Here is a 26,412-nt window from a genome sequence, read left to right as displayed (position 1 = left end):
TTATTGATATAGCATAGTGCTAAAAAAAAAAATAGAGGAGAAGGTTTTTAATCATTATCTCTTAACAAAATATATAGAATGCCACTTGTGTAAAAGAAAAAAAATGCAATATAATAAGCATCAGTCAACTCAACTGGTGAAGGACAGAAAATAAATTTTAAAATGATTGCCTTTTAGTAGCAAAGATTTATTGCTCTCTGCATTAATAATCAATTCTAATAAATTTAATATCAGGTAAAAAGTAGACACAATGTCATATTTCAGAAAAGGCACTCAGTATTGTTTCTCTTCAAATGTAAATCAAAGTTTTGAATTACAAATATCTGATACTCACACACTTGCACAATTACAATCCTATTTCTGCCACATAGTCCACTCTATAAAAATAAATATATTCAAAAGTGTGTGGTGGGGTTTATGGTGTGTAGGTATTTATAAATCTATATAGTGTCCTAGACACACTGTATGTCTGTAAAGAAAGACAGACGCATGGTAAAAAAGTAGAAAATTGTACTAATATATGAGTGTGTGTGTAAATATATATATATATATATATATAAATATATATATATATGTAAATAAGACACACACATATACAAACACACAGAAATAAAATATGAATATAAATTTTTAAGGGTAAGCTACTTGTCATAAATAAATTGTGATTGTGTGTGTGTGTGGGGGTTGTATATATATGTGTGTTTGGTGTATTTGAGAGTGAGTGATTTTGGAGAGGAAGTCATGGGCTATAAAAGCTGATTGTCTAGGTAACTATATGTTGGTTACTTGATGGTTGTTTCAGAAAAATATATAGAACTTATTCACCCAAGACTGTCCATCTCTTGAAAAGAGATCTCATAATGAATATCAAAAATTAAAAAAAAGAGAAAAAAAAAACATATTTTCCTCCAATGATGTTACATGAGCAAGGATAAATATTTTGTGTTTAAGTTCTGCCAAGGTAAATCTAACTTTTGATCATCTAATTTCAAGAAGGTAAGTCCACATAATATATGACAAGAGGAAACTAACAGGAAGGTTGCAAAATGTAATTTGATATTATGAATAAGTTGTAACTAGACAACTACACAACTAGATACACTGAATTTTCTATTGCCGAGATCTAATATCATTGTATTATTTCTAAATGTTTATAAGAGTAATTTGATGTGTATAGTTCTACTTCTACGTCTTTGTATCTACCATCTCAAACAGATTAGGCTTTTTGTTTCATCCACATCACCAAGAAAAATTATTTATATGTGCATGTGTATGTGTACATATATGTGTATGTGTGTGCATATGTGTGCACATATATGTGTGTGTATCATATATATATATGACATATATATGACATGTATATTTGCAGGAATATATGTTATGACACCATAAAAAAATGTGTGCTTTATAATCCACTAAGAATGGTGATAAACATATAAATTCCTGAAGCAAATTCACAAATATTTCCCCTTATCGCTCACTATGACAACGCATCAGCAGATAGGAGAAAATGCAAAGTGACTTTCTCACTTCTGTGCAATAGAATGAATGAATTTAGCTTATAATTTTCGATGGGTGTTTTTCCTTATCAGTAGTTTCATGCAGACTCCATATTGCATATTAATAACGTTGGTCATATCAATATCATAAAAACATATCTCAGTGTCATAAAAACATGCAACAGGTATAATATAATCAGCAATAAGATATCATGTTATACATATTTTGTAACAAAAACACGAATGAAAACATTAAAATGATACAAAACCTCATTCATCATCGAAAGAATCTGACAGCAATGGTGGGGTTCACCAGTTTCGTTAAACATTGAACCTAGAGATACATTTCTTGCAACAGATTATTTATAAGGAGGTAGATTTATATGACACTTATGAAACAATTAACAATTGATGGAAGTGCACTACTTATTGTGTGATCTTATGCTGATGTTCCAATAATTAGTAGCCACAAGGAAACATCTACTTGAGTTAATGAAACTAGATTTAATGTGACTGACCTAAGATTGATTTCTTGAATGAGAAATGCATGGACAGATTTTTATGTGTTTATCTAAACTTATTTTCATTCCTTCTCTCTTCCCTTTCCTTCTTTCTTTATGGAACTTTCTGTCTTTGTTGCTTTCAATCTCTTTCCATTGCTACTTTTATATTTGCCCCCCTGTAAATAGTACAGAATTACATGCCTATGGAGACACACACACACATGTATGCATGCACACACATACACACACACAATGACAAACCAATAAAGAATCAACACAATCATTCAACTTGCTAGAAATAGCTGACAAATCTGCCTCTTACATACTGTCATCTTAAAAAGCAAGGAAGATATATGTTAGGTAGTGTAGTCTAAGATAGCCTACCATAAAAATAAGATTACTATAGCTGAAATACCTTTAATCATAGGTTTGCTTCATGTGAGTTGCTTAGGTGCTTAATAGCAACAACGTGTGTACATATGCATGTATCTGTTTTCGTTGAACTTGAGTATTGAAATTATAAATGATCAGATCAATTGCAGAGTGTATCATTTCTGAGCACAATGTCTTCGACTTCTCACATACAGAACGTCATCATCATTACTACTGCTGCTGTTACTGCTACCACTGCCACTACCAAAATCAGTAACAACATTTTAATGTCCACTTTCTGGGGCTTACATGATGGAATTCATCATGGTAGTTTTCCTATGCCTGAATACCCATCCTATTATCAACCTACATATGGTAATCTTTCTCCTATATTGAACATGTTTTCACAAAAGACAGAAAATGAGGGACTGGTCTTGCATAAAAGTGATGCTCATTTATAGTAATCCTGTGATGGCAAAACAAAATAACACAAGCACACACACATGTATACAATGAGTTTTACTCAGTTTTCATCAACCAAAATCTGCACCCAAATCTTTTATCAACCTGGGGCTATAGTAGAAGATATTTGCCCAAGACACTTTGCAATGGGACTGATCTTGAATCCAAGTGACTGGAAGTAAATTTATCAGCCATACAATCATTTCTGCATTCAATATAGTAAATGACATTTTCTTCAAAATTCCATGTTATATTAATGATACAATAGAAAGCTAATTTAACCCATGCTGTGCTACTAAAGAAGCTACTTCAGACTACTTACTAATGTATCAAGAAACTGAAATGCATTTATATGCTTAGATCTTTAGCAAATACACTATTGAACTTATTACTTTAGATATGAAATAAAACACGAATTTAGGAAAAAAAAAAGTTATCAGTAAACAGAAATGTTTTAGAAAAGGAAGCAACTAAAAAAATTTATTTAAAAAATATAATTTTGTTTACATAAAAAAGTATAACTTCCTTTCATTCTTGTTACTTTGGCAGAACTGTGGAAGCATTAACTCATGTATAAGCTTCATTATCATTATAATTCGTTATTTTGTTAAAGTACAACAGGCATCTCTCTTTATGACTTTAGAAATGATAAATGCAAAGATTCAGGACTGAAATATTTTTTAAAATTTATTGTCCATATATATGCTAATAGAGAAGTTGAACTGTTCATGCCTAGAAATATTCATATAAAACTGAGCAACAAAAGAATTTAACCAAAAGACTTTCACTTCTAGTCTAAAATTCAAGTTTAGTTTCTAAATATTTGCTCATAAAGAATACAGCTTTGTAAATAATAATGATGATGATAATCATGATAATGATGATGATGATGATGATGATGATGATCCTTTCTTCTATATGCACAAGGGAGTTGAAATATTAGAGGGAGTGGATAGTCGATTTCATCAACTCCAGTGCTTAACTGCTACTTATTTCATTGACCCCAAAAGGATGAAAGGCAAAGCTGACCTTGGTGGTATTTGAACTCAGAATGTAAAGACAAAAAAAATGCCACTAAGCATTTTGTCCAGTATGCAAATAATTCTACCATCTCATCACCTTGTGAGCTGGCAGAATCATTGACAATAATAATAATAATAATAATAATAATAATAATAATAATAAACCTTTCTACTATAGGCAAAAGGTCTAAAATTTTGGAGGAGGGGCCAGTTTATTAGATCAACCCCAGTAATCAACTGGTACTTAATTTATTGACCCTAAAAGATTGAAAGGCAAAGTCAACTTCGGTGGAATTTGAACCCAGAACGTAAAGACAGAAGCAATACTGCTAAGCATTTCACCCAGCATGCTAACGATTCTGTCAGCTCACTGCCTTTTTAATAATAATCCTTTCTACTATAGTCGCAAGGCCTGAAATTTTGATGAAGAGGACTAGTTGATTATATCAACCCCACTGTTTCTCTGGTACTTAATTTATCCACACTGGAAGGATGAAAGGCAAAGTCGACCTCAAAAGAATTTGAACTCAGAATGCAGTGACTGGCGAAATACTGCTAAGCATTTCATCCATCACACTAATGATTCAGCCAGCTCAGTTTCAACTTTTGGTACAACACCAGCAATTTTGAGAGTAGTTAGTCCATTACACACATATACACTCACACATATTTGCTTAGTTATTGAACAAATGCAAATGATTCACTCCACATCTACTCTGAGTTTTCCACACATATACATTCTTTCAGATGCTACAAATAAAGAAGCTAAAACTATGAAATACAACTATTACCCCTCATAGTTTATGTTGATCAGCTTTAATTATTTGATGTTGTGATACTGTTGAAGATTTTGGAATTGCACAGAATAAAAACAAGCAGTAAGGCTCATGTTTCTAGAATATATATGAAATGGCCTGATTTCAGAATACAGTCAACTATGTCAGTAAATATTAAAAAGAGACAGATATTGGAGAAGATTTCACAAATGTAATACATTCACTGAAGTAGAAAGAATATAATTTCTAAATTGTTTCCTGGCATAAATTATCATAAAAGTAGTTTGCAATGATTTATACTTATTCTTACTTGACTGAGCATAATTTCATATTAATCGTTAGTAATTCTGAAACATTAAAATTGTTCATAATAGATATATATCTTTTCTCTCCCATGAGTAATGTAAAAAAATAAAGCCTCAGTAGCACATCTAGGGAATGTATTCAACTTTATATGACAAATCTATTTTCATTATATACATATATGTATACACACACATACATATATATTGTGTATGTATATAAATATATACAAATATATGTGTGTAAGTAATATGCATACATGTGTCTATAATATGCACCTATACACATATATATATATATAATGTATACACACAAAACACACACACGAATATATATATATATATATATATATATATATATATATATATATATTATATATATATATATATATATATATATTATATATATATATAAACATATAATTGCATACATAAACAGAACTGACGCTGTATATAATTTTCAGAGACAAAGAAGAGAAGGAAATAGACAGATAGATAGATAGATAGATAGATAGAGAGAGAGAGAGAGAGAGAGAGAGAGATACATATGCCTACATACATGCATGAGCTCTCATGCACACACACACGTGTGTGTGTGTGTGTAAATGCAAATGTGCATACAAGCACACAAGCAAACACAGATACTAACACAGAAAATATGATATATTCATTTATTCAAAATGCAAAATATATATTTTCATGTCTTCAGAATCACAAATGTAAATCACACAAAAGCAAGGAAGATGGCTATTGTTTACGAAGTTTTAGTCATGATAAGTAAATGCAGGTTTGTTATTCATTTCTTCCTGTTCAATGTGTGGCCATCTTCTTTCAGGGTATAACAAATCCATTATTTGTGAAATATACTATTTTAGTCAGCAAGTAATACAATCCAAGTTTTGGGAACACTGTTGTGAGCTCACTGAAATATACACCCACACATATGCAAACATATATATACACACACAAAAACACACACGCACCCATTTATCTATGTATACTTAGATATATACACCTATATACATATGCATCTTCTTATATAAAATACACCTGTGTGTATATTCACTTTACATGTGAAAATGGCTGCGCAAATTGCTTCCATACTTGGGATGCATGAATAATTTGATCTTGGGTACATTATATGATCTTCAGTATATCTTTTTTATTAAAAATAAATAATATTGCTTTCTATATACAATTCACTTCTATAAAAAGGTTTCTCAATGTCAACTTCCAGTACTGATATATCAACAGCAAAATTTTCCGTTTTCATTTGCAAATTCTTTCACACTCTATTTTAATGCTTTCATTTCAAGTTTTAATTCATTATTTGCAAACAACTACGATAAATTACTGAAAGAAATATTTATTAAGTTCACAAATTTAAATATTTGATTCAAGATATTTTTTAACAAGCTTTTATTATACGATTTTTTCATTTCATGTTTATTTCATTCATTATTTGGAATGTTCTCTCTCCCCCACTCTCCCTCTCACACACACATACAGGTCAGTCACATATGCACACGTGTTTTTGTATGTACGTTTGTATACATTTATGTCTGTGTATTTGTGAGAGAGAGAGTGTTAGTCAGTTAAGGAGTGTGTTGTCATGTATATGTACATACATTAATATATATGCATACATCTTTTTTGTATGCATCTGTGCACACATATATGTGTGAGAGAGAAAGAAAGAGAGAGAGTGATGTGTAAGAGGCATTTACTCTCTCTCACACACACATACAAAAAGTTGTATGCATATTTACTTATGTATGCACATATACATGACAACACATCCCTTCTCTCTCTTTCACACACACATCCATTTCATCTGATGTTTGATACTGTATGTGTGTGTATGTGTGCATGTGTGTGTGAACATGCATGTGCATGGGGTGTTCTACAATCACCATTTATTTCAAGAAAACATAAATGTTGCTTAAATGTCCCAGGATTTAATTCCAGGATAGTAAGTCATATTTAGTAGAAAATAGGAAAATTGTATAAGGAGACAAATGCTCGGAATCTTAAACCATTTATATCTAGAATACTTCTACATATGCTTCTATGGATGAACTAGAAAAATGTCCGACAGGATAAATTATGGTCAGCAATGCATCAATCTCATCAGGAAGGATATATATAACAAACTCATCAAACAGACATGTTAACAGAAATAGAAAGTCCTATAAAATGTAACGTATTTATATTCATATTCACACACATACACACGCTCAGATATTCGATGTGCAAATATAAACATTATATACATAGAAAAATCACAAATGTATACATACACATAAATATATATACATATAAATATATATATATATATATATATATATAATATATATATATATATATATATATATATATATTATGGAGATGTACTTGCATAGTAAGTGACCTGTTCTGAGACCGTGTGCTGAAACAAAAACAATTGCAGCATGGAAGGTGTTTATAAGCCATTTAAGCACAGAATTTTTTCAGTGAGCAGGTCGTGGTTACAAAGTGATGAAAATATTCTGACAAATTAAATTTAGATGTTGAAGTGAATAACGGTTTTTGTGTGTTTTTAAAATGGCTTATAAACACCTTCCATGCTTCAATTGTTCATATATATATAAATATATATATATATATATATATACACACACACACATAAATATATACATATACATACAAACACACAAATATATATTCAAATACATACATACATAGGTGGGAATATATAGTCATAGACATATGCATATATATCTACACATATACTAGTACACATTCTCACAGCAAAGACATATAAATATATACACACACATATATATACATACACACACATATATATATACGCATATATATATATATATACACATATATATAATGATGTATATGCACACAAGCACATACGTACATACATAAACATATAGATAGATAGAGAGAGAGAGAGAGAGATATGAATACATACATATATATAAATATGTATACGGTATTTTGTATTTCTTCCATTGACAATTTTAATATAAGAAAGCTTGTAATCTATTTTTTACTTCCTCAGGTTGTAACTGTTTGAAGTTAACTTCTATATTCCCTTTTAAATGTATTATTATAAATTTACTAATCTACTGATACCAAACTAATTCATTATGCATTTGATACTTAAATCATGGATAGATTTTGTTTGACTCACAATATCACATGTCTGTCTGACAGCACATGTATCTCTCAATCCTATGCCACCTGACTGAACTACTCTTATTTATATTTGTTTTAAAATAAATTAGGAATTTTCAAATTTAAGGGATTAAATGTTATACTTTTCCACTATCATTTATATATAGGCGCAGGAGTGGCTGTGTGGTAAGTAGCTTGCTTACCTACCACATGGTTCCGGGTTCATTCCCACTGCATGGCACCTTGGACAAGTGTCTTCTACTATAGCTTCGGGCCGACGAAAGCCTTGTGAGTGGATTTGGTAGACGGAAACTGAAAGAAGCCCATCGTATATATGTATATATATGTATATGTGTGTGTGTGTGTGTGTGTGTGTGTGTTTGTTCCCCCAAAATCGCTTGACAACCAATGATGGTGTGTTTGCATCCCCGTAACTTAACGGTTTGGCAAAAGAGATTGTTAGACTAAGTACTAGGCTTACAAAGAATAAGTCCTGGGGTCGATTTGCTCGACTAAAGGTGGTGCTCCAGCATGGCCGCAGTCATATGACTGAAACAAGTAAAAGTGTAAAGAGTATATGTTCTGTAATATCTACTTTTAAAAGCAATGCACTTGATTCAGTATTTCTGTGATATGGTTTTTGAGTTCTTTCCTATCAAAACTTTTGTGCATTCTTGCATATGTTGCCTCTGTAAGCTTTAGAATAAAAAAAACTGCAAAATGGTTAAGGTAAAAACATTTGCGTAGTTTTGTGAAGTTTTAATATCCATGTCTGTTACTAACTGCACTTAATTTAATACTAACATTCACCGTTTTTGAGTGCATCTGCTTCTTTAGCTAATAATATGTAATTAGTAATTACACTTTGCACAACATTAATGTTAGTACAAATAACTATTTACATTAAGAAAATTATGTCTTTTTTGTAATAATGCCAATTTTTACAATAGTCTGCCTACAATAAATACACTATAAGTCTTTGAATACAGAAACACATTCCAAGGTACTTCCTGCTCGGTAACTGCAGGACCTTAGTAAACAAGATGTTATGAAAAGAAAATTATATTTCATGGCAGGAAAGTCCAAAATGTCTTTGTAATTATTGTAAGCAAGCTTTATATGCCATATATAAATTTGTGTGTGTGTATGCATACACATTAGGGTTTATTATTTTTTCTATGTCTAAGTATTATGTTAAATAGATGGATCAATTAAGGGTTATCCCTTGAGTCACATCCCTTTGAAGAATGCACTATTTAGCTTGAAACATAAAACTATGAAAAAGTAAATCCTTAATATAGTGTGTGATTACTTCCTTTTATATACAGAAAAGAGAAATACAGCAAAATTATCCACTTACATTTGGGATTTGAAAGAACACGCCACTGAGTTTGATATCTAGTGAAAGATGTTCAAATAATGTAGACCACATAAAAAGTGAACTAAAGGATGTGAACTATATGTAATTGAAATGAGTCACTTATTAAAAAATTTGAACAAATTTATAAATTATCTAAATGCAAAATCAGGAGTTTTACTAGATGCTGCCATTTTAATAAGTACATTCTAAGAAAACAGAAATATCCCACAGATACCTGATAAAATGGATCAATATCTAACTAGTTATATTACACTCACTTCATGTTATTATCTTACTGAACAACAGTACAGATCAATACCGCACTCTATTTAACCATTCCTGATTTACTTATTATTTCCCTATTCACTATATCTTTTGCAACTCTTTAAAACTTCTTACAAATTTCCATACTACTTTAATTATGCTCCCTTTTTTAAATTCATATAATTTAATCATCTTTACATTATTTTATTTTTATCTTTATTTATCTTTTCTTTTACTTGTTTCAGTCATTTGACTGCAGCCATGCTGGGACACTGCCTTCAGAAACTTTAGTTTCAAAAAAATCAACCACAGATCTTATTATTTTTATTAAGTCAGGCACTTATTCTAAAGGTCTTTTTTGCTGAACTGCTAAGTTATGGGAAGACATAAACATGCTAACACCAGTCATCAAGCGGTTGTGGTGGGGCAAACACAGACATGAACATGCATGCACGCACGTACACACACACACATACACTCTAAGCATTTTTACTCCATATCATAGAATCTTTTATTTGAGTTACTATTAGCAAATAATAATGTACAACTCTTTAATAATCAAAAAAAATATTAACATATGGGCATGAATCATATCATTTATTTGCAATTGAAACAAATTTTGATATTATATTTATGTGATGAAATTTCTTAATTTAGACTTATTTTATTCTGCAAAAATTTATAACAGGTTAAATCAAAACCAGTTTAAAATGTGATCACTAATTTGATGTGAAAAGTACAAGTTGTTGCAGGGAAAGCTATTAATATTCGGTTACTTGAGACAGGTGAAATTTGAGTGTGGAAATAGTTAAATGGATATTACAAAATAGGGTAGAAAAATTATATGGAAGAAAATAACTGAAGAAAACTTTGGAGAAATTGGATGTGAGAATTTCAAAAGTGAATAAAATGAAATAGAGGAAGGCTTCTTTATTCAAGCAAAACTTAGTGCACAATAAATGGGGAAAGGAAAAAAAAATCAACAGCTTATCTGTGTAGCCAACTGTACTGTTAGATCACTGATAATTGTGCTGATGATAACAATAGAGATGATGAATGAGATAACAACTGTAATGGTAAAAAAGGTTGATACAGAAATGGATATGACACTGAAGTTGATGGCGGTGATTATGATCACGGCTATGATGAAGATGGTGGTGAAGAATAGAAGATATTACTCATGGTAATAGTAATGGTAGTAGAATGTAATTGATTATTTTGCAAGAAAAAAAATGTTGTGGAGATGAGAAATTAGTAGTTAGTATCAGCATCACGTTAAACTGTAATGTCACACTTTGCTAAGATCAGTGCATTGCTTTCAATAATCATTCATATTATTCTACATGCTTTAGTTTAATAAACTGGAAATCAAAGAACTAATGTGTTATTCTGGGTGCTCATTTTAACATCTTTGAATATTTCATGCTCTGTTTATCATAGATGTCATGATGCACAGATGTATGACTGACTAGGATAATGAAGCAGAGTAGCAGGGTTTTTTTAAAAAGTAGCAGGCGTGGCTGTGAGGTAAAAAGCTTGCTTCACAACCACATGGTTCCTGGTTCAGTCCCACTGCATGGCACCTTGGGCAAGTGTCCTCTGCTATAGCTTCAGGTTGAGCAAAGACTTGAGAGTGGATTTGGTAGATAAAAACTGAAAGAAGCCTGTCGTATATATATATATATATATATATGTATGTATACATATGTGTGTGTGTGTGTCTGTGTGTCTGTGTTTGTCTCTCCCCATCATTGCTTGATGGCAGATATCAATGTGTTTCAGTCCCTGTAACTTAGTGGTCCAGTAAAAGAGTCTGACAGAATAAGTACTAGGCTTACAAAGAACAAGTCCCGTTCGACTAAAGGCAGTGCTCCATCATGGCCGAAGTCAAATGAGTGTAACAAGTAAAAGAATAAAAGAATAAATAGTTAAAACAGAAAAAGAAACAGAATACAACCTCTGAATTATATGATATACTTTGGGTATACTGGGCATATAGAACAAGGTTAAATAATCTCTTCTTTCAGCTATCTATTAGAGAAGCTAGAATTTTATGGTGTCAGGTGTTAATTATTTCTTTGTCTCCAGAATATGAATATATATATGAATATATATATATATAATTTCTAAATTTCATGTAATTTAAATCTATTTTTGTTATTAAAATAAGGATCACTTTAAGTTCAATTTGCCAAAAAACCTGGATTCAAGATATCTCTGTGCAAATTGTATGATAGGGATTCAATTAAATTTAGAAAAAAAGTAACCAATATAACACTGGCCTTACTGTAGAAAACATTTCTGTTTATGTTATTAAATTAGGAGTTTATCACCTGCAATGATGTCGAATTATTTAGAATTTTAGTAAAATTAATATTTACACCTTTCATAACTATGACTTCGTTGCATGAGATACACAATCATACTGTAATTATCAGGCTCTCACTAACTACATACCTAATGCAAAAAGATTTATTTCTAATATGTTTATGAAATTACAAGTAAATGTTTGTCACCTGTTACAGAACTTCATGAGCAACACATGTGTATAACAATTAATTGGTTTTTCTGCAGAGCCCAACAGTTATCCAGTTATTTGTTCTTTCATATCCAACTGAATTAAAATGTTAGTTTTAAGTTAATTTGTTTTTGATTAGTTGATAAGAGTCAACATTTAGCACAGAACTTGTGAACTGTAATCTAAAATTTAGCTAACTTAATAAGAATTGCAACCATAATAATCAGAGCTTAAAGAAGCATGTATTTAAATTGATGGAAAAACTGGTATTCTGAACTGGATTCCAATTTAGAAAAAAAAAATAACAAATAAATCTTTCATAAACTTTTTTCTAAGTTTTGTTCCCTCAATTTATTAATGGAAGCTAAAATTCTTGATAGTGGGTTTGAAAATTTTTCAAGAAGTTAATATTTGAAAAAGGGTGAAAACAATGTTTGCTATTGGTTGTGAACATATAAATCGAAGAGGGTTTGAAGAAAGAACACCAAGCAGACTGAATCAACATACATCAAAATGGAATGGAAAAAAGAAAAAAAAAATACATGGTGCTGGTTGGTGAGGTTTTTCATTTAAAAGTAAAAGGAAAATCAGGAACAATGGTTTTCGCATGCAGGGTTATTGCCTTGCTGGTTGTGATTTGATTTAACACCTGTTAGTCTTGATTCTAATCTGAAATACAAATGCAACTTTTCAAAGCATAAAGTGGCAATCACTAGAACAGGTGAACATTTTAAAGAATAGAAAAAAAAAAAGGAAAACTTTAATTATATCAGATGTACTTGGAAAATTTCTTTACTACTTTTTGAATTTACTTTCCAACTGAATAGAGACATTCAAAAAGTTAATATTCTATTGAAAGAAACAAACATATTAGAAAGTCTACACACAAAACAAGATGAAATCCTTTCTATAGTGAGAGGAGAACATTTTATGTACCTGGCTTATTGCTTTATTGATGTTTTATGTCCTTAAGTAGGGGCTGTAGAACAACAAGCTAATCTGAATAGACTGTATGAAGCAGCAAAGAGTTTTTATTTGTCAAATGCATCAAAAAATAAAATGAAAAAGTGAAGCTATTTGCTGAATCAAAATTGAGAAAACAATTTTCTAAAAGTAATAATAGGTCTATAATGAATCTTGTATAGCAACAAGATTTAATATGAAGAGTTTTAACTCAACCTATGTCAGTGCTATGATTATATGGTATAATTTGAATATTTTAATGTTCATATTTGTTTACATGGGCGTATATACTCTTAAACATAGGTTTAGCTTATAAAATTGCAAAACTATGGAATAAAAATCGTGTAGTTAAAGCATGTAAAAAAATGTCTAACATTTTATTTAATTCACTTAGCTGACTTATATAATTATTGATTTTTCAACAATATATTTTTAAAATGTTTTGGTTTAGGTGAGCAAAAAAAGAAATTTTGGCTTTAAAATTGTGAATTTTTCTTAGAGGAGCAAATAGGGATAATCTTCTGGCTGTTTTATTTTTAACATTCCAGAATATCCTTTCTTGTCATAAATATGAATTAAAACTCTCAAATATCTTCAACAAGATGTCTCTTTTCTTCTGCAATATATTAACCATGTAGTGTTAATGTAAAGATAAAAATGCATAGAAAAACAAACCCTGTAAACAACAGAGCAAGAGCAATTACTTTATAATATATTACTAAAGATGGAAACAAGAAGATATAAAAATATCAGAAAATAGAGACACCTTTCAGTTTATATCTATACTAAAGTTGGTAAAACTCAAAATAATAACAATAATGGTGATAGCCAATGTTGGCATAAGGAAGTGGTTAAGATGATTACATCAGCTCCAATGTTCAACAGGTATTTATTATATCAAGTACAAAAGGAAGAAAGGATCAGTTGATTTTGGTGGCATTTGAACCCCAAACATAAAGGAGCCAGTAATAATGTCACTTAGGATTTTGTCCAACTTGCCAGTGATTTGAGCAACTAACTGCCTCAATAATAATAATAATGCCCTGATGCAGTACTAGGCAATCTTAACTGATTGGCAGTGTTATCATGGACATGATTTGTCTTAGTACAAAAAGACAGGCTACAGCAAATATTCTGCTCAGTACCACACATTTGCATGTCAGTTGTTTGACCTAAACCAGTTGATCATATCCTTAGTGGCTGACAATATGTGCATTTCTGATCACATGCAGAAGTAGTTGGGGAGCATCATGCAGGGTTTGAATAATTCACCTCTGGAAACTTGGGTGCTTTGTTCATCATTCCTAAAAAACCCTCATTAAGGGACCTTTTGAGCATGATGCACTACTCAACCTGAAGGCAATTCTAACTGGGCACTACCTGCAAGGTCATATGAAGTTTATCATGATATAAGGTCGTGTTGTGCTCATATGGTTGTGATGCATTTGCCTGATCTACACTTATCAGATGGATAATCATGAGAGATATATTAGGTTTTGTATATGTGTAGCCCAGTGTTACTCTGATGTCATGCATTGCTCTCTCACTCAATAATAATAAGGAAGAGTGAGATGAAAGAAAGCTTTAGGTGAGAATATCTCAGAAGAACCAAATTAATTATAGAGAATAAACTCAATGGTAAAAACAAAGCCAGTATAATGAATACATGGGCTGTCTCCTTAATGTGATGCTGCACAGGTATTGTTAGATGGACAATAATGACAAGAAACAAGGAACTGCACCCTAAAAGTGATGTTGATAGACTGTATGTGTTTAGAAAAAAAGAAGAGATCTCATAGGATGCAAAATCCGTTGTCAATGAGGAAAACAGTCTGGGATGATGTGTTAAACAGCCAGATTGAATCTTTGGTTGCTGCTGTTAGAAATAGCAGCACAACATCGAGTGAAAAGAACTTCAGAAGCAAGACAGAGAACAATGATTGAACAACTGGAAAATCAAAGCAATGCAAGGGCAATACCTCTGAGAAATGGAAAGGTAAGACTAGACCAACACCTGGAGGTTGCAAAGAAAAAGTGATATGGAAAGGATGCACTGAAATGTTAATATGCAATGCTCAGGAACAAGCTCTGAGAACTAATTACACCAAGAACCAAATAGATAAGAGTAGTGAATCACTCCTTTGTAGGATCGTAGCGTCAAAAATAAAAGAATCTCACATAATGTGAGTGAGTATAATAGATTAGTTCAAAAAGAATACAAGAGGAGGCATGATAACATTGGAGATTGTATGAGAAGAAAGGTCTTGAAAGGACATTGAAATGGTAGAGCATAAATCTTGTAGGGTTTTACAATTCAGTTTGATTCAGTGACTGATGCTCAGAGACCAGACATTGCTGTAGTTGATAAAAATGATGAAGGAAACCAAGACAACAGATATTACTATATCTGGGGATGTACAAGTGGATGATAAGGAATAGGAAAAGATTGAGAAGTACAAGCCACTAAAAGATGAGACTACATGAATGTGGGCAATAAAGAAAGTAACCATTATCTCAGTAGTTGTAGGGGCACTGAGAGCATTAACAAACAGGTTTAAGAAATTTGTTGTAGAAATTATGGTTAACATGAGGGCAGAACATGCTCATAAAACTGCTTTACTGAAGATAGTAAGGATTTTGAGATTGATACTGGGATGTTAAATATTGTAGATAGTAGAAAGACACTTTATGAGACCCTTGACGGCAGGTTGTAGTACACTCTTACAGAATTAGTCAGAGCAAGTGAAATAAAGAGCTCTGAGAAGTGAAATAATGATAATAATAATAATAATAATTATAATTATAATAATAGAAAGCAAACTATGCTGGTTCATAGATATAGCATGCCCAGCTGACAACAATGTATGTAATAAGGAAGAAAGAAAAGTCAACAGATATGACAGGTTAGCTTGGGAGGTTAAGCAGTTGTGGTTGATGACAAAGGTTGTAGTAGTACTAATAATTGTCGGAGCCTTGGGAACTGTGAGTAAAAATCTTGAGAAGTAATGGAACAAATAAAGACTGCAATAAAGGTTGAGCACTTGCAGAAAACAGCACTGCCTTGAACTGCTCGAATACCCCGGAAGGTGCTCCAAAAATAAGGGGTGTTACCTTAGTTCACTGGCAGTGAACAGCTGACACTGTAGTGCATCTCCAGTGTCAGAAGCTGTGCAAAGGCAATAATAATAATAGTCTATGTAATCTAAAATTTGAAAACAAACTCGTAATTTTCTTATATCTTCTTAAAACAATACTATGTGCAAAACCAAATATACGGCCCTCTAGGCATAACACCAACATGAACTTCTAACTTGTCTCTTGAGGTCTCTGGGTGAGACTAGGAGCCAACTTGTACAAATACAAAGCAAAAATCAAACATATAATAATAATAATAATAATAATAATAATAATAATAATAATGATAATAATAATAATAATAATGATGATATTAATAATAATATTAAACACTTAAACATTGGAAAATTTTTCTATTATATGAAACAAAATTAATGCAAAGTCATAACATCTAAAGTGAATTTAAATATTATTATATAAAAGAATACATAGTAAGGATATTTGTTAGTATTTGTATAAACATGTTCTACTAGAAGAATTTCAAATAAATGTTTTCATAAAGTGACAAACTTTCAACAATCTGAAGTGCTACTAGTAGTAGTAGTTCAGTCACAGGATGTAAAGTCACGGCAATAGATAATAAAAGCAATGCATAACAAGTCACTAGGTACAAAATCTCAAAAAGAATCTGTCATAAAGGTCAAAAGGTATAGAACCTTATATCTGCAGACATTTTCTATAAGCTTAGTAATACCAAACATTTTGGAGGATAATTCCATGTCTTTAACCATGTTAATCCCAAACAGGATGGTCTGACATCAAAATCTCAAACTGTAGAAAGTTAATGGAAACTTGAATAAAATCAAATATTCAACACACTCTACATAATCTCAGAATATTTGCTGTTTGATGCACAAGTTTCTAGTATGAATAACTAGCATTGTTTTCTTAGGAAAAGTGAAAAACAATCTGAAAATTTATAGTAACTATAAGATGTTGATTGAAGGAAACACGTGAAGAAAAAATGGGGTGAGTAAATGGTTACTGAGAAAAACCTGCTGTTACAAATCATAAACTCATATGTATACAATAAGCTCCCACCATATCACTGTCATAGTCTGAGCTGACAGACTGCAAATATTGGCAAAAGTTAAAGCTAGTCTACTTTTATATATTTACATGGAAGCTAATCAAGCTTCTTTGCTAAGAAAAAAAAAGGTAAAAATATAAAGGAGAAAATAATACTGTTTCTGGAAATGAAATAAAAGCAAATAAAAAAAAGACAATTTGTAGAGAATCTATATGAAAAAATCTCATTAGCATCTCCACAACTATCCAATAATCAAATCCATATACTACCAAAACTACTCTGATGGAACTTGTGAATTTGGGTATGACCAAAATGTAGAGAAATCAAATTAAAAGTATATGTATCTGTTGCTAAAACCCATGTAGCTGACTGATAATTCTACACCAATAAGAAGTATTCTTACTCTTTGTAAATGTGAAATATGAAAAAAAAAAAAAAAAAAAAACTGGAATCATCATGTTACTTTGTAACAACTTGAAAATGTGTTTACTCTAATGAAGCTTCTATGATTAAAAACTGTTATACAATAAAATATCTCTATGATAATACCACAAAAATTATGCTTTAGCAATTTGAACCCTTCTATAACTATCATCATCACCGTCATATTATTATTATTATGATTATTATTATTATTATTATTCACTGGCAGTATCATTAGAGTTTGGAGGAAATGCTTTCTGGTATTTTTTTCAATTCTTTACATTCTGAGTTCAAATTTTGTTAAGGTCAACTTTGCCTTTCATCCTATCAAGGTTGATAAACTACCAGTCATGTACTATGGTCCATGGCATTGACTAAACCCCACCCCTCAAAATGGTTGGTTTGTACCTGAATCAGTAACCATTATAATTATTGCAATAAAAGTTTATTTATTTACGTTTTCAATGCTCATGCATGCTCTCATTGCATAACTAAATGCAATCTTGTTTTGTGAATTGGTGCAGTGGTTTTTGTCACTTAGTCACAGGTCAATCAAAGGCATTCCAATCATGGACATCCCATTGATTTTTTAAAATTTCATTTTATATCTAGGACTACTTTATTCAATGCATCATACTATTTTTAACACGGCAGGGTGTGATTTGATGTTTATTTGGCTGTTATTTATAGCAAATCAAAAGACCACATCAAGGCTTCCTTGTAGTTCAAACGTATGCAGTTTGCGTATGTGAATGTGTTTATTATCTTGATTGTATACTATTTATTATGTGCACACTTCCCAATTATGTTAATTCCTATAATATATACACATAAATCCTGTCCTATGGGATATATATTGCTTTGTGTTTCTTTTTATTATTCCCAGTATATTTATATTATGGGTTTTGCATTTCATTCCTCACATTTCAGTTATCTATATGTCCAGAACTTTGTTTTTGGACAATTTTTCCAATCCATTTTAGAGATATGCAACGTCTGCTGGGATTAACATATTGCTAATATATTGATGTCTGTTTGTAGTAAAACATGTACCAGAATATATTCTCTTGCAATATACGTCAACCAAATTATTTTCATTATTATTTCCATTTCACTTCTTAGAGCTCTTCACTCGCTCCAGCTAATTCTATAAGAGCAGACCACAAAATGTTGTGAAGGATCACACAGTGTCTCTTTCTACAATATTTAACATCCAGTACCAATCTCAAAAATCCTCACTGTCCCCAATAGAGCAGTTTTCTGAACATGTTCTACCTTCATATCAATCCTGATTTCTCCAACAAATTTCTCTATTATTATTATCATTGTTGTTGTTGTTTGGACATTATTATTATGTGCATCAGCATCAACCTCATAACCACCAACAGCATCATACATATTTTATAACGGCTGTCTCCATCAATTAAATATATTTTAAAATGTTCTTCATCTTTACATTTTTTTTTGCTTTCAGAGAGATATTTGTAACCAAACTAGAACTCTCTCTGAGCATAAACGTTTTTTTTTTATCCTTTAAAATAATTGTTTGACTTACAAAGGTCTCTAAAATATTTCAGCCAATCAGATACTCCATTCAACAATTGAATATTAATCTCAACCTAAAACTACAGAATGGTGTGTGTGTATGTGTGTGTGTGTGTGTGTATGTATGTGCATGTGTATAGGTAGGTAGATAGATGGACGGACGGACAGACAGATAGATAAATAGATAGATCGATAGATAAAACATATAGAACTATTATCAACATTTTAAAAACACACAAAAATTTTAACAACACAGATGCAGCTGAACCAATGATTTCAGCTTCACCAGATGGTCTCTGATCATGTCACTTGTGAGATAAGCACAATCTTGAAACACACACACATACACACACACCTGATGGATTTTCCCTTAATTCTGTGCATGCCAAGGAGGACAACTTGTAAATGTTTGACTAATCTGCTAAAAATAAACATATTTTCTTCAAATCCCAATACACCATTGTAAAAATGGTAGGAAACAGCCTACCATATAATTCTAGATAAACCAAAATCTGAATGAAAGACAGTTGCTGTTAGTAGGAACACCTTTCAGTTTTGATAATAAATCTCTTCAGTCAAGGTTGACTTGGAGCTAAGCAACAATAACAACTGCATTCTATAATGATATAATCAACCATCATCTATGATTTAAATGTCATATGTCAGTTGCAAAGCTCTTCTACCTTGAAGCTATAAGATCTTAGCCTCACTATTTTCATTTCTTTTCTTTTGCCTACTTTTTAACTTATTGGGCTGCTCAATCTTTTTATCTTAATGAGGCTTCCATCAGAGACTTGGCTTCAATAATTGCAAGCAAGGCAACTTGGAATTAATCTAATCTATATCTAAACATGTGCGTGTGTGTGTATGTGTGTGTGTGTGTGTGTGTGTGTGTGTGTGTGTGTGTGTGTGTGTGTGTGTGTGTGTGTGTGTGTGTGTGTGTGTGTATTTGTTGCAACCATGACTGTTTGGCAGCAGGTATGACTGTATAATCAAGAAGTCCACTTTGCAACCACATAATTCCAGGTTCAATCCAGCTGCACAACACTCTGTCAGCCCAATGTTTTTGTGAAGGAATTCAGTAAATAAAAACTGTGCTAAGTTCATCATGAGTGTGTGTGTGTATGTGTATTATATATATATATATAAATATATATATATTGTATCTGTGTATGTGTCTATTTGGGTTTACATTCTGTGCTAAGCTATGCCACAGACATTTGCTTGCTGATGTTTCCTAGTCAACAAATCAACTGGAAACTCGGGACTTTCAGTGATAAGTGGAACAATTAAGAATTAGTAACAAGAAGAGCATTCTAAATGTAAAACAATGCTTTAGTAATATGTATTCACCTAATCCTTGTTAGCATGAAAAATGAGCAATAGTCAAATGCAAAAAACACATATTCATTCATCTAATTGTGAGGCAAAATAGGTCAGACAAGATTCATAAACTCTGCCCAAGCTAGAGCAGTTACTATGAAGATCAACCCAAAGTTGATGCATAGTTTGCATCAGCTAACAATAAAGAATATCATTGCATTTCTGGGAATGAAATTCAAGCTAGAAACTCAAGCATTTGTATACAATAATGATGATAATAACAGATACTAAAACATATAATGATGATAGTGATAATAATTATTCAATTTAAAATAGACATCAGCTTAAAAGCCAGAGGTAGTTTAGTTCAGTCATTAAGGATTTTCTCTAAAATGTATGGAGGTACAGTCATATGTTGTAAGTTAAAGTATGCAATGGTGGCATCTAAATTATAACCTCATAGATCATATTACAATTTAATATCATAATCATATGATCACCAGTCCATACAATAACATTATATAACTTTAATATCTATAATACAGCACTTGTTAGCTCTAATGCATCATCTGGATTTGCTCTTTTATGCTAGAATTTTTTTCATCTCTATAATTGAAAAGTTTTCCAAAATTTCTTATACTCTTTATGCACTGGAATTTCCTTCCATTTTTTATAGTTAGACCCAATGAACTCCATATGATATTAGATTTAAAAGAACATATAGAGAGAAAAAATCAATGAACTCAAAACAGCTATAGTAAATCTTCTGTACCCATTCTTCTGAATTGTCAATTCCTATCTGACGACCTATAACTGCTTTATGCTGAGCCTCACCTCTGACATATTGGTCAATATATGATCAGTAATACAATATACAGTGACCTGCTATTTCAGACGAGATGACACATTGCACCCCAAGGATGAAAGTTTTGGGAGACTACTTACAACATTCTCTCAAAGTATGGCAGCTGAATGAAAAGTGTCTGAACTAAACAAAAAGCACTTGACAACGTTTCATGAACAGAATAACAAAAAGGGGTTACATCAATAGAACTTTTCTAAGCAAGTTGACAACTCTAATATTATGAATAGGATAGACATTATCTAAAAAACTCAGTCATATATTATACAAGAGGAAAAAAAGACAGGATTAATTAAAAAGTTTATAAGGAGAGTAATATGATGTGTAAGAAACTACAAAAATAATTTCAGTGACAATGAAAACTTCTTTAAATGTTGGAATATGATCAACATTTATAATGATGTGACTCCAGAAATATCTTACAATAATGTATGAACAAAAATATTTTATTTTCAAGGATAAATGATTTCTTATATTTATTATTATTTTCAGGAATGATATTTGTATCATTTATTTCCAGGTCAGCCTTGTTCAAGCGGTCCTTTGATCAAAACTGTTTCAGCTGGGACCATTATTTCTTGATGCCATAAGCACTCTGTCAGTCAAGGAGTATATGATTCAATGAATCTTCAGTGTGTTTTTTTTTTTAAGTCGACAGGATATGATTTGAGATTTAGTAGCTGTTTCTAAGAAATACCGCAACCATAAAAAAAAGGGCTCCTTCTTTAGATTGAACTTCGGAATACAATGTTGGTATTTTTTAAACTTAACCTATGTGTATATAGCAATGAGTTTGACAAGATAATCTACAGAACAGTGGAATTTTCTGATATACGAATACAGATATATTATGAAAATACAAAACCATTGTTTACTCATAACTGATTAACACAATGATTTATTACAGAGAAAGGAAAAAAGAAATTCATATTATAGAAGTAACTTTATGGTTATATCATTGGCTTGTCTGACACAAACATTTCAAACTTCAAAATTACATTAACAAATGACCCTGTAATTTCAATTTATTCATAACAGTTTCAAATATTTAACATACAAATATTTTGCAAACTGAAGAGATTTAAACAGACTTTCTTTAACCAGTTCAATGTCAGGTAGTTTTCAAAGTTTGTATGTTAGCTTTTCAGCAATGAAAATCTCTACATACCAATAAATAAAAAAAATACAAATATATATAATCAGTGAGTTTTAGCCCAGATTCTTTAAACAAAGACAGTAGCAATTTAATTATAGTGACAATGTGACAGAATTCTAGATTTTTAATATCTAAAATTTAATTAAACATTAACAACTTCAGTTATTAATGTAAACTGAAGATCAGGTTATTAGCTGAAACTGAATCAAATTATGTGAAGAAAAGATATAACTTGTTGCTTAGCCAATGATAACCCAGAGTAAACCTATGATCAAAGGCATACCAACTTTGACCTTACTATCTAATACTTAGATATAGTATATCTAAGAGTAGATAATCAAATGTGTTCTTTTTTTTAGGACAATGTAGTCTCATTTGAAGATTTGGCTGCTAATTCTTGCAAGCAGAATAGCAATATAGATGCTTCTTTGTTGGTGCAAAAATAAGTAGATGAGAGCAGTAGCCATTGCAGGAATGGTGCAAGTAGTATAAAGCAGATACAACATAACAGACTTCCAAGAGAGTCAGTTTCAAATAATAGGTTTATCAAACAGGCAGATGACATGTCTTTTGAAGAAGTACAATATCTTTTTGATGTAAGATGTACTATTCCAAATGTTATTGTAATATTTTATGCTGGGAGACATTTCAGTCTTGTAAGGGTTTTTTTTTTTTTTTTTGTTCTGAAGCTTACGATTGATCTCTCCCTTGTGGTTTTGGCTTAAAAATTGTGAGAACGAGTTTGCTTAAAATTCCTAACAATATTAGCTGCAAGATTTTCATCAACAAAAAGATGACAATTTGTTTCTCTGTGGCTGGTTAATATTTTGGTTCTAAGGATTTTAACTGTTCCAGGTTCTAAGGATTTAATAGTTGGGGCAGTTGACACATTTTAATTTTGGCTGATAAGTGCATTAACACATAGGTTAAATTGTAGTTAAAAGAAAACCTAGTAAATGTAAAGATAACATTTGGAGGTTCGATACAAAAATGCAAATGACCAAATATTTGGCAATATGCTTAAACAAAGGCTAAAATATTTTTCACTTTGGCAAAAAGCAAAAATTTGTAGGGACAATTATAGTTGCTTGGACTGACCTTTAAACAATATATATATGTATTTTCTCAACTCTGGAAATGAGAAGAGAAAAATCAACCCTGATGGGATATGAACTCAGAACATGGCTAAATACTGGAGAAAATGACACTGAACTGGCTAAATGTAAAGCAAATTTGTAACTTAGAAACATGAAAATAATATTTAGAGCAGCAAAAAAAGTTGCTTGGACTATTAATTCCATTTCAATGTTCATCTCAAATATGGGATAGGGACATGGAAAAATATGGGGTAGGGAGACTAAAACCACACCAGTTATAGTAATATTTTGGAATTCAGTTCTTATTACAAATGAATGCATGTATCTGTCTATGTATGTATACATATGTGTGTGTCAATATATATGCATGTACATGTGTGTATATATATATATATATATATATATATATATATATATATAATATATATATATATATATTATATATATATATACATATAATATATATATATACATATATACATATATACATATATATATATATATATAATATATATATACATATATATATATATATATATATATATATATATATACATATATATATATATATATTATATATATACATATATATATATATATACATAATATATATATATATAATATATATATACATATATATATACATATATATATATATATATATATATATGTATATACACACACATACATACACACATACATACACACACATACACACATTACTACAAACACATATAACACCCAAATGTAATTAGAGTATATATTAAAAAAAATATGGAGTAAATAAACCACAAGCTGTGATTAATAGTCCACTCAATTTTCACTTCTCCAGTAATGATTCATTTTACTAAGTATGGAGTAGTAAATAATATCAATTTTTTTTTCTCTCGTTTTTTGCAATATGTAACATCTTATCAGAATTTCTAAATTCAAAAAATCAGAGTGAAAATAATGGAACTGTAATTTTAAAAAAATAGACTATGTTTCTTTAAATAAAATAATAATAAACCAACAATAAAATAAAATATCAAAACTTTTAAAAAGGTTAACATTTTTCTATATTTATGAAACTTTTTTCAACTAATTATCATTTTCTTTTTTTCAGTTACTAAAATTCATATATAAATGTGTCCATTCTGATATTTTACATAGATTTGTAAGAAAGATTTTTATTTGGTAAATTGATAAGTAGTTTCTTAATAGCATTAATTCCTGAATAATAAATAACAGTTATATTTCAAGAGCAAATCCAAAGATTTGCACACTGCTATTTATCTTAGAGTAAAAATATCTCAGTCAATTAATATCTACTTAAATATAGATATAATTCTGAACTCAAATATCAGTTTGGACTACTAATTTAAGAAACATTTTAAAAATCATGTAATTCTGGAGGGTAGGATGAGGATGGTGGTGGTATTGGTAGTAATGATAGGTACAAATGACTGTCAGGGTAGAATTTTGAGAATGAAGGTTTCATTTTTTTTTTTATGAACATTGATTAACAGTGAAGAGTAATTTCACCTTGGATTGGTCCTAGTGTCTGTGGATAATCCATCTGCCACTTCAATAGGACACTTTGTTCCGATCTGGTACCTCACATGTAAAATAATGAAATAACACTGAATTGGGCTAAACATATCTATGATATGAAATAGAATCAAATTTACAGCTAAGATTTAATTTAAAAGATAAACAATCAGAGGGCGTATCCAGGTTTAGATTACTTCCTCTGCTTAATAAATTTTGGAATATATGGGGAGGTATTTTAAACTTGCATTATAAAGTTTATGAGAGGTTGAACAGAACAATTTCAATGTTACATTAGATTGCTGGGCATTGGTGTGCTTTATTGCAGTCACTGCATATGTGATAGATTATTTTATTAAGGTGGGTTTCCTCGATACGCCCAAAGAGTACAAATCATATTAGTCTATTTTCTTCATAAATATCATATCACAAACACACAGCAATGATTTAGAGTTTACAAAAGTGTGTTCTTTATTTATGGTTAAGTCAAGACTTTTGGCAAACAACATTGCTAAAAAGGAATATTTTTCTGACAAGAGTATTCAGTTAGAATGTCTTAGAAGTATTATGATTATATACGTACTAAGCATTCAGATAAAACCAGTCCACCATCCATTGTTTTATGCATCTGCAGAGGCTGTACTTAAATCTTATTGATTCCCCGAAAATGGTTTTCAATGAAGCTTACATCATATAGTAAAAGTTACATTTTGCCAATAACAATGTCATATAAGATTTATTGTTTATTTAACTAAGCTTTCACAAGAAAATTTATACAGTAATTATTTCATAGATATTTAGAACAAATATTTCTTTTATTAAAAGTGTTAGAATTCTGGACAGTAAACTGGTATTATTTACAAGAAAATATAAATGTTAATTTTTTAAAAAGTGGTTAGTATAGATTTCTGAAAGAAAATGCAAATTATTTAAAATCCTCTTTCTCAAAAGGAAGCTGAGCTCTACTTCAAAAACATTTTGATAAGAAAAGAAACAAATTACAAGAGGCTTCTTTGATTTTCAAGATGATTTCTAATGGTATGTTAACACACACATTATATGTGTGTGTGTGTGTGTGTACATATGTATATATATATTA

At 30.6% G+C, this 26,412-nt stretch overlaps 1 protein-coding gene across 12 annotated transcripts in view; it reads right to left on the bottom strand.

The window, feature by feature from the left end:
• The window catches only part of LOC115210389 (bone morphogenetic protein 1), a 2,987,986-nt gene that overhangs the window by 484,263 nt on the left and 2,477,311 nt on the right, over positions 1–26,412 (bottom strand). For 11 of the 12 annotated variants that reach the window (XM_029778966.2, XM_029778967.2, XM_029778971.2 and 8 more), the window contains one exon: positions 25,308–25,379. The exons of the other annotated variant lie outside the window; for it this stretch is intronic. In XM_029778966.2, coding sequence (XP_029634826.1) covers positions 25,308–25,379 — 72 coding nt within the window. The remainder of the gene's footprint in view (positions 1–25,307; positions 25,380–26,412) is intronic. 12 annotated transcript variants of the gene reach the window in all.

This window comes from Octopus sinensis, linkage group LG4 (assembly GCF_006345805.1).
Source record: "Octopus sinensis linkage group LG4, ASM634580v1, whole genome shotgun sequence".
NCBI classification, from domain to species: Eukaryota; Metazoa; Mollusca; class Cephalopoda; order Octopoda; family Octopodidae; genus Octopus; species Octopus sinensis.
Note: the sequence above shows the minus strand (reverse complement) of the source record. Positions and strands in the feature narration are given on the sequence as shown.